General features: G+C 44.1%; 1 protein-coding gene across 6 annotated transcripts in view; it reads left to right on the top strand.

The window, feature by feature from the left end:
* Positions 1-13,637, top strand: part of CEP170 (centrosomal protein 170) — a 133,329-nt gene that overhangs the window by 57,145 nt on the left and 62,547 nt on the right. For all 6 annotated transcript variants that reach the window (XM_077486226.1, XM_077486229.1, XM_077486225.1 and 3 more), the window contains exon 9: positions 10,424-11,034. In XM_077486226.1, the coding sequence (XP_077342352.1) occupies positions 10,424-11,034 (611 nt within the window). The remainder of the gene's footprint in view (positions 1-10,423; positions 11,035-13,637) is intronic.

Raw genomic sequence — 13,637 nt, 5'->3', positions numbered from 1 at the left:
CTCTCTCTCTCTGTCCCCCCTTTCTCTCTCTCTCTCTCTCCCACCTTTCTCTCTCTCTCTCTCTCCCCCCCTTTCTCTCTCTCTCTCTCCCCCTCTCTCTCCCACCTTTCTCTCTCTCTCTCTCTCTCTCTCTCCCCCCCCTTTCTCTCTCTCTCCCTCTCTCTCTCCCTCTCCCTCTCCCTCTCCCTCTCTCCCTTTCTCTCTCTCTCTCCCTCCCTCTCTCCCTCCCTCTCTCCCTCCCTCTCTCTCTCTCTCTCTCTCTCTCTCCCTCTCTTCCTCTCTCCCTCTTCCTCTCTCCCTCTTCCTCTCTCCCTCTTCCTCTCTCTCTCTTCCTCTCTCTCTCTCTCTCTCTCCCTCCCTCCCTCTCTCTCTCTCTCCCTCCCTCCCTCCCTCCCTCTCCCTCCCTCCCTCCCTCTCCCTCCCTCCCTCCCTCCCTCCCTCCCTCCCTCCCTCCCTCCCTCTCCCTCCCTCCCTCCCTCTCTCTCCCTCCCTCTCTCTCCCTCCCTCTCTCTCCCTCCCTCTCTCTCCCTCTCTCCCTCTCCCTCTCTCTCTTTCTCTCTCTCTCTCTCTCCCTCTCCCTCTCTCTCTCTCTCTCTCTCTCTCCCTCTTCCTCTCTCCCTCTTCCTCTCTCCCTCTTCCTCTCTTCCTCTCTCTCTCTCCCCCTCTTCCTCTCTCTCTCTCCCCCCCTTTCTCTGTCTCTCTCCCCCCCTTTCTCTCTCTCCCCCCCTTTCTCTCTCTCTCTCCCCCGTTTCTCTCTCTCTCTCTCTCTCCCCCCTTTCTCTCTCTCTCTCTCTCCCCCCTTTCTCTCTCTCTCTCTCCCCCCTTTCTCTCTCTCTCTCTCCCCCCTTTCTCTCTCTCTCTCTCCCCCCTTTCTCTCTCTCTCTCTCCCCCCTTTCTCTCTCTCTCTCTCCCCCCTTTCTCTCTCTCTCTCTCCCCCCTTTCTCTCTCTCTCTCTCTCTCTCTCCCCCCTTTCTCTCTCTCTTTCCCCGCGCTCTCTCAAAATAATTCAACAAACAGCCATTAATGTCTAAACTGCTGGCAACAAAAGTGAGTACACCCCTAAGTGAATGTGTCCAAATTGGGCCCAATTAGCCATTTTCCCTCCCCGGTGTCATGTGACTAGTTAGTGTTACAAGATTTCAGGTCTCACTCTCTCATACTGGTCACTGGAAGTTTAAAGAGGAAGTAAACCCTGATGGGTTTACTTCCTCTTTTTTTCCCTGCAAAGGTAAAGCATAATGGACTACTATGCATCGCATAGTAGCTCATTATGTGTCACTTACCTGACACAGGAGCCAGCGAAGTCGCCGCTGATCCCTGTAGTCCGCCGCGTCCATCTTGCTGGTGGCGTCTCGCAGCTCCGACCAATGACAGCGGCGAAGCCGCGATGACGTCACTCCCGCGCATGCGCACGGGAGTCGCGCCTCGCAGCTCCGCCGCTGTCATACGGCGAGGCCGCGATGACGTCACTCCCGCGCATGCGCACGGGAGTCGACAAATTTGGCAAATCCATTCTTGGACTTGCCGCATTTAGTGCGCATGCGCGCCGCTGTCTACGGCGCATGCGCCGTAGACAGCGGTGCCCATTTTCGGGCAAATATCTCCTAAACCATATAGGTTTAGGAGATATTACTTGGACCTACAGGTAAGCCTTAATCTAGGCTTACCTGTAGGTCAAAGTTGTTTGGAAGGGTTTACTTCCATTTTAACATGGCACCTCGTGGCAAAGAATTCTCTGAGAATCAGAAAAAAAAAGATTTGTTGCTGTACATAAAGATGGCCTGCGCTATAATTAATATAAATATATATAGACGACTTTACATTGCAGCAAAGCGTAATTTCTTCAGTGTTGTCACATGAAAAGATATAATAAAATATTTACAAGAAATGTGAGAGAGAGATAGAGATATATATATATATATATATATATATATATATATCTCTATCTCTATCTCACATTTCTTGTAAATATTTTATTATATCTTTTCATGTGACAACACTGAAGAAATTACGCTTTGCTGCAATGTAAAGTAGTCAGTATATATTACATTCCATACCTTGCCTCTCCCCAAGCAGCACTTATTATTGGTTTCCATGGTAGAGCAGCACCAGATTTTGCATGCTCCACGTTAAATTTTTTTTAGTTCATCTCCCCCTATGTGTGCACCAGATGCCTTTTCAAACGGGAATATTAAAATGAGCTATGACATCATCACTGGGCTGCACATAGCCTGTGCAGGGAGCAAAGCCGTGCCAGGGACCCAGCAGGTCCACGCATTATTCTGCAGTCAATTACGGGGGGGGGGAACTGATTCCAGATCAGTCATCCTGCACAAGGAGAGAGGAGCAGTGATGGGTCTGTATAGGAAACTCCTGCACAGCTGCAAAGTATAGGAGGTTTTTTTTTTTTTTTTTTGGATTACTTGACAGATCTGGACAAATATATAGAGGAGGCCAAGATACAAGTAAGAATATTCATGTTGCTCTTAAGACTATTTTAGACAATATTTGTTTAGCCAGTATTTTATGTAAAATAATTTTATAGAACTATTAATATTGATCACAAATATATAGAATATATAACAAATATATAGAAGTAACCATAACCATGCAAAAACCAAGACATCTGACACAGTAATGATCGTTGCTATCCAAGCTATTAGGAGTCATTTTAAGAGGCATTCGAATGGATAGTGATGCTAGGAGTGGTGTGCAGAAAAGAGGAACATATTTCCAGCTCTAATAAGTACATCTGTGTATCAAATATGTTTTAATACTCTCTTAGATCATGCGTACATTTTTCTGTTAATGTTCTTATATGTTGGTGATTACTGATAGGTCTCTTATTGTCAGTTATTGCAGGACAACTGATTTCAATCAGTACCAGGATAAGGGGTCTAAAAGGCAGTCCATATGTACATAGATAAGTGATAATAAACTTTATACAGAGAAAAGGATTTTGATATAGTAACACAAATTGATAAGACTGCTGAAACAAACATAATATGCAATAGAAACGCTAAGGTTAAATTTACATGGATGGCAAAAACAGGCGTTCAAAATTTTCACTACTGCATAACAATGTAGTAATTGGTAAATGGACATCTGATTGTGTAGTACACAAGTAAAAATCTGGTCAGGTTTGTGTCATCTTTAGGCTAGATTACACATGTGACAATACCCTGTATTTCAGCAGTGTTTAACCACTTTCAGACCGGACCATTTTGCTGGCTTAAGAGCAGACCACTTTTTGTGATTCGCCACTGCGTCGCTTTAACTGATAATTGCGCGGTCATGCGACGTGGCTCCCAAACAAAATTGACATCCTTTTTTTCCCACAAATAGAGCTTTCTTTTGGTGGTATTTGATCACCCCTGCGGTTTTTATTTTTTGAGCTATAAACAAAAAAAAAAAGAGCGACAATTTTGAAAAAAAACACATTATTTTTTACTTTTTGCTATAATAAATATCCCCCAAAAATATATTTAAAAAAACATTTTTTTCCCTCAGTTTAGGCCGATACGTATTCTTCTACATATTTTTGGTTAAAAAAATCGCAATAAGCGATTATTGATTGGTTTGCGCAAAATTTATAGCATTGACAAAATAGGGGATAATTTTATGGCATTTTTATTAATAATTTTTTTTTTACTAGTAATGGCAGCGATTAGCGATTTTTATTTTATTTTATTGTGACCGCGACGTTATGGTGGACACATCGGAAATTTTTGACACATTTTTGGGACCATTGTCATTTATACAGCAATCAGTGCTATACAAATGCACTGATTCCTGTGTAAATGACACTGGCAGTGAAGGGGTTAACCAGGGGGTGGCAGTGTAGGGGTTAAGTGTGTCCTAGGGGTGTGTTACTAACTGTGGAGGGCGTTGCTGTGTGTTGGTGAACACTGATCTCTGCTCCAATCACAGGGAATTGTTTTATAGTATTATATATAATATTTTACTAGTAATGGCGGCGATCAGCATTTTTTTTTCTCATCGTGACTGCGACATTATGGCGGACGCATTGGACAATTTTGACACATTTTTGGGACCATTGGCATTAATACGGCGATCAATGCTGTAAAATTGCATTCATTATTATACACGATTTATATAGCGCCAACAGTTTACGCAGTGCTTTAAAATGTATGGGGGGGACAACACAATTACAATACAATACAAAAGATACAGGAGGGCCCTGCTAGCAGAGCTTACATTCTAAAGGGAGGAGGTGGTGGTACAAAAGGTAATAGCTGCAGAGAATGATTTCATGGGGGTGGCTCAGGGACAGTTAGGTGGGTGTGGGATAGGCTTCCCTGAATAAATGAGTTTTCTGTAAAAAAATTACAGATTACTGTAAAAATGTCACTGGCAGTGAACGGGGAGATGCTGTTTACATTGGCATCTCCCTGTTCTTGAGCTCCGTGACAGGATCACAGGTATCCCCATGGTGATCGAGTCCGCGGGCACTGTCGCGGAGCTCGTGGCAGGCGCACACGCGGTGGGAAATTCAAAGTAACGTATGGGTACGTTACTTTGCCCAGCCATTCTGCCGACATATTTATGCCGACAGCGGTCGGCAAGTGGTTAAAATGAAAAAAAAAAAAAGCGAAAATAAAACGCGACTAAAGCTGCGTGCGGAGAGGAGTTTTGAAGCATAATTTATGCACGTGTACGCTTGTGAATAGATTCTAATAGCCCAAAAAAGTTTTTTTTTTTTTTGATTAGTAGAATGACAATCCAGGATTTCCTGTCTGTACAGGAAGTAACCAGTGGTCTTCCCTCCTTTTTCCATACCTCACAATGTGCATTCCAGTGTTTGTATCTGCTGTGTACTTCAGTGTGTGCTCTATTATGGCGAAGGATGTGTCCCAGTCTCAGTGATGCTGCATCCAGACATTTTCTACGCACCATGTATATCCAGCATGGCGGGATATATCACAATCACTGACATCTAACTGGGATGTAGATGGGAGAATAATAGGGGTAAGTTTATAACACTGCATGATTCACGTATACATGTATACTTTCTAGTGTATATAGAGTATTGACCACCTTTTTTTTTTTTTTTTTTTTCCCCTCAGAACATACTCTGCTTTCGATGGAAATCACTCAGTGACAGGTCACATCACAAAATAACCTTAGAGAAGGAGGCAGCCAGAAGTGGAGCCCCAGCATATGGCCTAAAACCTCTCCCATGTGCCGAGGAGCTAGCCTTCCAATGAAGGACAGTGGGGAGTCTAGAAAGTAAGTAAAGTTAAGTTTTTGGAGCACTTTAGTACTGTTTATTTTAAATTTAGGCCTATGGGCAGTTAATGGAGGTAATGGATGTGAGCCATTCCAAGTACAACTTCATCTACAACATTGGAGACAGAAACCGAAAGAAGCAAAAACGGAAGGTCATTTGTAATGTTTTCTCTTTTATAGGACCACGTCCAACTGGTTTGTGGAGGAGCGGGAGGATCAGGTGGCAGAGAGTGAAGCTGGGCCCCTCAAACCCATCTATGTCTTGTAATTCCACCATCCAGTTACACCCCACAGAGTAGTCCACGAGCCTTGATATGTTTATTCGGCGGGTATCTATCTAGCTAGCTATCCTCTCCCTAATTTATCCCTCTTGTACATGTTATATATAAAAGTTTCTGTTTCTCTAGGGTGCAGCGGCAGAGAAGTTTTCATCATATCAAGGCACCTTTGGGCATGGATGTGGATGGCGGAAGAAGAAGAGAGAGAGAGATACCCCCCACAGTGCAAGGATCGCATCTTACATCTGCTTACTGAAATGTGTCCAACAGCAAAGCACACTGGCAGACAGAGGTGGGAGGGCTACCTTGTGCCATAGCATTCTGCCACAGCTGGAAGACCTCGTGGGGAACATGAAATGCAGACCAAGAATGTTTTTTATGATATGCATAGCTCCTGACCTGCAGTTCCACTAAACACAGTGGTCTTCCACCACCTTGTTTTCCAACCGTTCCGGCTGCTTCATATTCAACAGCTGCTCCTCTAGGTCCAGCCCCCTGGACATACCTAGCTACTTCTAAATCTCCAGGTCCCTCTTGCTTCCTACCGTAAACCCCAGCTACTCCATGCCAACCTGCCGCCCCTTCATTCTTACCAGACCTATGCCTTTCATAATGCATCAGATTATCCATCCCAGTCTGCACTCTGTTATTCACAGGTATAGGGCACTCTCCCCTTTTCCTTGTTTATTAGGACCTTAAATATATATGAAAACTTGTTTGGCTGATACTTTTTACAGTATGGCAGATAATAAAAAGTTTTTTAAAATGCATCTTGGTGTTCTCAGTTTTTGTTTTCCAGTTCCAAAATGTGTCGGCTGTGCTGCATCACAAAGCGGTATACTTCATATGTGTGTGGTAATGCGGGATACATATGATACTTTCATATGTGTGTGGTAATGCGGGATACATAGGATACTTTCATATGTGTGTGGTAATACGGGATACATAGGATACTTTCATATGTGTGTGGCAATGCGGGATACATAGGATACTTTCATATGTGTGTGGTAATGCGGGATACATAGGATACTTTCATATGTGTGTGGCAATACGGGATACATAGCTTACTTTCATATGTGTGTGGTAATGCTGCTATTTGATGAGAATGGAAGCCTTAACTCATATGGTTGAAAAAAAAAAGACAACTGTGCTTTGATTTACACTTCCCACAAATTACAGCCGTAAAGTGATATTAAATGTTTGAGAATATAATTTATATTTTATTTTAACAAACATGATATGCTTACCTGCTCTGTGCAATGGCTTTGCACAGAGCAGCTCTGATCCTTGTCTTCTCGGTTCCCCCTGCCAGCGGTTTTGGCTCCTTTTTCTCCTTTTTCTTGACTAGTGTCCCCAATAGCAAGCTGCTTGCTATGGGAGGGGCGCTGGTGCATGCTTGCTTCCGAGCCCCTCTCTGAGGTTTGGCTGTACCCCTCTCCTCATTGGCTCACTGGCTGTGATTGATGCATACAATTCATGAAGGTGAAAAAACCTTCAGCCTTTACAACTACTTTAACAAAGACCTTAAACTGTTACCAAACACATGTTTAATGTCCTGAGTTATTTTAAGAAGGGTATAAGGTGTTATGAGCATCTCGGAAGCAGACCCAAGAGCCATGTGTAATCTCTTCTCATTATGTGTATTGATGGTGGCACTGTATTTATTTTAGCTGTCATGTGACCCAGCTCTTTCCCAGCCCATCTGCAGGGAAACATCAGGAAGAGGAGCTTCTAATCTTCTGCTGCCGGTCACATGCTCAAAAAAACAAACATAAAAACAGCCTTTGTAAAATACAGTAAAAAAAAAAAAAAAAATTACTAGAGAAGTTTGGGATTTAAAAAAACAACATTTTATACTCACCTAGGTGGATGCAGCATGGATCGCATGCTGCATCTGTCCACCGCCAGCTCTGCAGCGTGTTGTTTGATTGCTCAGTTCTTTCCCCGGCTCTGACAGTCACAGCTCTCTGCTCTCTCGTCTCCTGGAGTGCTGGGCTGTGGAAGAGGTGAGAGAGGTTGGCTTAGGCCCTGGGTGGATTGCTGACAGGCTGAGCCAGGTGCCAGTTCAGGCTTCTGGTGGGACTTCAGCTGAAAGCCGGCTAAACACAGGTCAAAGGAGTGTAGAAGGAACTGCACTCCTGTGATTTATAGAAGTATGGCCAAAAAAGCTTTGGTCATTCTTGTTCTTTAATATCAAATAAAGGTTTTAAATTGTCATACAAATATGTACAGTGGAACCTTGGATTACGAGCATAATCCGTTCCAGGAGAATGCTTGTAATCCAAAGCACTCGCATATCAAAGCAAGTTTCCCCTAGAAGTCAATGGAAACAAAGATAATTCGTTCTGCATTGACTTCTATTGCATGCAATACCGCATGTTGCCAGAGGTAACACGGGGATTGGGGCACCGGAGAGCCTCGGAAATACTCGGGGACAGCTCATCTGAACTCAAAGTGTCCGAGTATTTCAAAGTGATTCCGAGTGTTTCCAAACTGTTCCGAGTGTCATCGGCACCCCCGCACCTCTGGCCAAATGCGGTACTGCACACCCCATTAGCTTGAATTCTGCTTGTTTTGCGAGACAACACTCACAAACCTAGTCAGAATTTTTTTTGAAAAAGTTGCTTGTCTTTCAAAATGCTTGTTAACCGCGTCACTCGTAAACCAAGGTTCCACTGTATTTGAACTAAAATCTTTATTATTTTTGTGCAAAAACATGGTGTGTGCTATTTAGGGGGAGGTTCTGCCATTCACAGCCTGTTTCATGCCCCTCCAGCTTGTGTCTGTTTATATGTGTAGGCCATGGGTCTTCAAACTACGGCCCTCCAGTTGTTCAGGAACTACAATTCCCATCATGCCTAGTCATGTCTGTGAATGTCAGAGTTTTACAATACCTCATGGGATGTGTAGTTTCGCAACAGCTGGAGGGCTGTAGTTTGAGGATCCCTGGTGTAGGTGATGCCTCCATCAATTAACATATAATATACTGCCCCCAGTGTATTTAACTGTTTAGCTTAGAAGGGAACTAAAACGGCAGCATGCTCAGTGGATGTTGCAACAGCTGGTCTACACAATCTCAGACTACAGCAGCAACACAGACAGAGGGAGGGACAATGAACAGCAGGATCAACCAGCTTCTTTTTTTTTTGCAGAAAATGAATCCCATAGTGACAGAGCGATTATGAATAGCATGTAAAACAACATGTGCTGACCATTTTTAATGATGTGGCTATAGCTGCCAGCAGTGATCATTGTATTCTACCAGTGGGGAATTGGCAGTAACATGGTGTGGGCGGATTTATGCTAGTCACAGGCTTTGTCAGCCCCTCCAGCCTGTGTCTTAGAATAAGAGGGAGGTGAAGCTACATATAATATTTTGCCCCCATTGTGTTTAGCTGGTTAGAGGGCATGGAGGAGGAGGGAGGGAGTGAGCTTTCATTTACCACTGTGTATACATCCACATGTATGACTCTGACTCTGTAGTCACATCGGCTACTCGCATGTGACAAGGAGGAAATGCTCAGCTTAGAAACTCACTGAAAACTGAGCATGTGCAGAGTAGGCATCGCAGCTGCAAAATTCCTAGCTGACATGAACAGAAGGGGGAGATCAGAGAGCAGCAGGATCAACCAGGTTTTTTGCAGAATTCCCATAGTGACTGAGCGAGTAGGACTTGCATGTAATACAGCATGTACTGACCGTTTTTAATGATGTGGCTATAGCCGCCAGCAGTGATAGCTGCCAGCAGTGTTCTGCCAGTGCTCCCCACTGGTAGAACACAATAGAGCAGTGGTAGCGATTGCCCCATCAACACTAACTGTATTGATAGGGGAGTAATTAGAGTAATTTTCTATGCAAACTGCATAATGTATGGCCTAACATTCCCTGCCTCAGCTGTGCTTCATTAAGGGGCCCAGAAAACTTTCTCCAGATAATAGAGAAAATATTATCCCTTTGATTGGCATACAAAATTGTGAACAGGTGCGCTTCACAGCAGCTCAAATCCTTTTGTATAGTACCCCCAAAATGGCTTAGTCTGATAATTGGAAATCTTCTTTTTAAAAATCAGGCCTCTTTTTTTTTTTTTTTTTTTTTTTTTTTTAATAAGAGGCTTCATTAAGGATGTTGACAGTGCTGCTGCTGTGAATAGTTACGCAGTGACGTGTCGGAAAAGTCTGTGGGCAGAGAGAGGGAGCCGCAGCTACACTAGGATCGCCCAAACAATCTGAGTGGGAGCAGGTACCTGTCAAAACCAGGTACAAAAAATAAATAAAAAATGTATCCAGAAGTTGAACGGGGGGGGGGGGAGGAGAGCAGAAAAGCAGAACTTCCCCTTTTGGGTGAAGTTCTGCTTAAGAGGTTAATGCTCTTTCAATGGGGGCTGAGGGCGTTAAGGAACATTTGCTGCCAACTGGTAACTGATTATCTTGCATACTCTGCTGTGTTGCAACTGGCTAGAGATCTCCATGTAAAGGAGAGGAGGCCATTTTTTCATTCAAGATGGACACTGGGAAATGAGCTGTGTGCAAAATACAGAGAAAAGGCCGACGTGTCCTAATACACACTTGCTCAGTGAGCAGTGCCCATGGGGTAAGACATGTACATTATTTTTATAAGACATATATATGGTGGAAGTGAGGGTGTCATTGCACAGGGATGAGACTCATGAAGGGAAACTGAAAAATGTGTGTGCTGGAGGAGGGATACAGGAGAATCTTTGTGCTGGAGCTGGGATCTTACAGGGGGAAGATCAGGAGGAGGAGGATTTCCCTAGTAACAAAGTAAAAATGTAAACTTAAACATTATATTATATATGAATGATCTATTATTATATAGAAAGGATGAATTGTTTGTTTTTTGTGTACATTTTTTAATGTATTATTTACTTTCTTTAGGCAACAAACACGAGGATGGGACACAGAGTGACTATGAAAATAGTGCAACATTAAAGCATATAAACAAGTGTACCAATTTAAAAGATTTTGAGAGACGGGGTCTTATAGAGCAGAAAAGGCTGGAGCAGAAGACTCAGACTGGAGGGAAGCAGCAGGAAACTGCAAGTCAGACTGCTTTTTTGATAGAGTTTTTCGACGAAGACCAACCACGAAAAAGACGTTCCTATTCTTTCTCTCTGAACACCAGCACTGCCGGCCCAGAAGCTCCATATCCAATCCCACAGTCAAGGATAGATAAAGTCAAAGCCGCTTCCGTTGATCCTAAAGGACTGTGTTTGGGTTTACAGTCCGTTGCCTCATCTCATAGAGTAATTCATAGCACACAACATGCAAAACTGCTGCTTAAACAGAAATCTGAAGAGCCTTGCACATCTTTATTAGTTTCACAAAATGTTTTATTGAGGAGCTCTGGAAGCCTTGGACATAGACAAGCTAGTAAGCGGATTACATCTGACAGTGTGGAATTGCCTTCCTTGGAGACAGATCACAGGAGCAGTCATGTTGCTGAAAAGGCAAATGGCAAGGATGATGCAGAAGGACCATGTGTGACGGTAACCCAAATAACAGCTTTTGGATTAATTGTGTCACAGACACAGGTCGTTTCTGATTTCAATGAATGCTTTTTTTGAGGCAATGCTTGTGTTACAATATAAAATTGCGTTCTTGCAAAATACTCTTTTGTATGCTATATACAACCAAAACCAATCTTTCTAAATTGGGTGAACCATTACGTGTTAAAGCCTGGGTTTTGTCAAAATAAAAAACCAAAAGAATCTGAATCGCAAAAGATGTTACTTAGACCCCTTTCACACCAGGGCGTTTTGCAGGCGCTATAGCGTTAGAAATAGCGCCTGCAATCCACCCTAAAGAAGCTGCACCATTGTGTGTAGTGTGAAAGCCCGAGGGCTTTCACACTACAGCGGTGCGCTGGCAGGACGTCAGAAAAAAGTCCTGCCAGTAGCTTCTTTGGAGCGGTGAAGGAGCGGTGTGTTTACCGCTCCTCCACTGCTGCTCCCCATTGAAATCAATGGGGCAGCGTTGTAATACCACTGAAAAAACGCCGCTATTGCGGCGTATTGCCAGCGGTTTTAACCCTTTCGTGGCCGCTAGCAGGGGTAAAAGCGTCCCGATGGCGGCCGAAATGCGCTGCAAATCCGGCACTAAAAATAGCGGCGTTTTACCGCCGACGCAATGGGCGGTGTGGTGTGAAAGGGGTCTTATTATCAGTTGCGATGTGTCCCTTGTGCTGCTGTAATCTGTTAATAGTTGAAATTTCCTCTTTTGACCCCCATGCCCGCCACCGCAGTATTTCAGTGCAGCAGGGGTTAATAAATCAGATGAACCTGTCATATGCATTCATGAAGAGTGCTGACAATGCCTACCCTTTCTGCCTCCCCCTCCATTCATAGAAGCTGTTTTGTAAACTATCATTAAATGAAGGACAGCAGATGAATGAAAGGTCTGCCTCACCATTCTTTGATTACATTTCATTCATTGAAGTGCTATAGTACAGCTTCGATAAATAGAGGAGGTGGGCATAGTTGGCACTCTTGATGGATGCATACGATAGATGCCTCTGCTCTATTAATCCCCATTGAAAGATTGCTGTAGCAGGGGGTGTCTTTATGTCTGTGTGTTTGGGGAATCGGAAGAGGAAGATTTTCACGAATGCAGGAACCAGCACACAAAGGGACACATTTAATTAGTTGTAAGTAATGTCCCTTGTAATGTGGTTTTGGGCTTTAAAGGACAACTGTACCTTTGTACTAGGGTTGCTGATACTTGGTCGGTCAGTACCCGGTGGGGGAAGTTTTACAAGCACCAATCTCCCTGTGTGGCTTTCAATAAAGTATCTGGCAGCCTCTTCTCCTCCTCTGCCTCTCCCGTTTCCTTCAGCTGCTTTATTGAAAGCCACCCAGGGAGATTGGTGTTTGTAACTCCCACACCGCTACACCTATTGTCCCTGACTGTCCCCTGTGTCCTCCATGTGCTCCTCCGATCCCCCTCTGTGTCGTCCTCTATGTGCTCTTCCGTGTCCTCCTCTGTGCTCCTCCACCCCCCCCCCCCCCTCCCAGATCTATCAGGAGCAGAGGAAGGTGAAAGAAACCCAGAGTGGCTCCTTCCTTTTTCCAAATCGCCTTTAAGGACAGCCTTAGAGGAAGTGCTCCTCTCCCATTTTCTAGGAAAAACTTGCAGGCTTTAAAATCCCTCCACTTCCACCATGACCTCAGTTATTGTGTTTCCTTTGCCATGGTGGAAGCGCTATAGGAACCAGGGGATGGGGGGTGGTTAGGCTTACCTCAAGGATTCTTTTAAGAAGGCGACCATCTCGGGTTCCCTTTTGAGGGAGACCAAGGTGTGGAACAAGAAACCCAGAGTGGACACAGCTTTCTCACAAGTATCTCATTGCACGGACTTGGCATTCGAGGATATGGGGGTATTAAAAGATGCAATGGACAAGAGGCAAGACTCCCTCATCCACCTCATCCAGCCCCAAATATGCTATGGCTTCCACAGTAGTGGCCAGGAACCTAGAATGTTGGATAGAAAAGCTTAAGGGGCACGTGGAGGCTGGTACGTAGAGAAAAGACTTACTTGAATCTTTTCCACTTATATTGAAAGCGGTGAAGTATATGGCTGACGCATCTGCAGATTCAGTAAAAATGTCCATGAGGTCTACCACACTGGTGAATTCAGCTAGGTGTGCTATCTTGCTAAAAACTTGGACAGGGAATGCAGCATCCAAAATAATGTTGTGCGGTTTACTCTTCTCAGGTGACTTTCTCTTTGGCCCAGACCTTGAGACAGTTCTGGATGCTGCTTGCAGAACATGCTGCTGCAGAAAATGCTGCTTGCAGAACATCTATTAACATGCTGCCAGTGCATCGCCCCAGTGTGAAAGCACTCTGGCTTTCACACTGGGACCACAGGGAAGGTGTTTTTCAGGCGGCATCATCACTCACGGTTACAGCTTGGAATTCTCAGAAACCGCTCCAAGCAATTGTTACGTCAGCAATCTTCCAAAAGATGAGGAGAAAGCTTTCGCAATGATGAACCTTCTTTGGGATCTGATACAGCAGGAAGTTATTATTCAAGTCCTCAAACATCAAAAAGTATGGGGTTTCTATTCACAAATCTTCCTCATGAACAAACC

This window comes from Lithobates pipiens, unplaced genomic scaffold (assembly GCF_037356315.1).
Source record: "Lithobates pipiens isolate NorthernLeopardFrog02 unplaced genomic scaffold, aLitPip1_a1.2 Scaffold_18, whole genome shotgun sequence".
NCBI lineage: Eukaryota > Metazoa > Chordata > Amphibia > Anura > Ranidae > Lithobates > Lithobates pipiens.
This window is presented reverse-complemented; position numbering and strand designations above follow the sequence as displayed.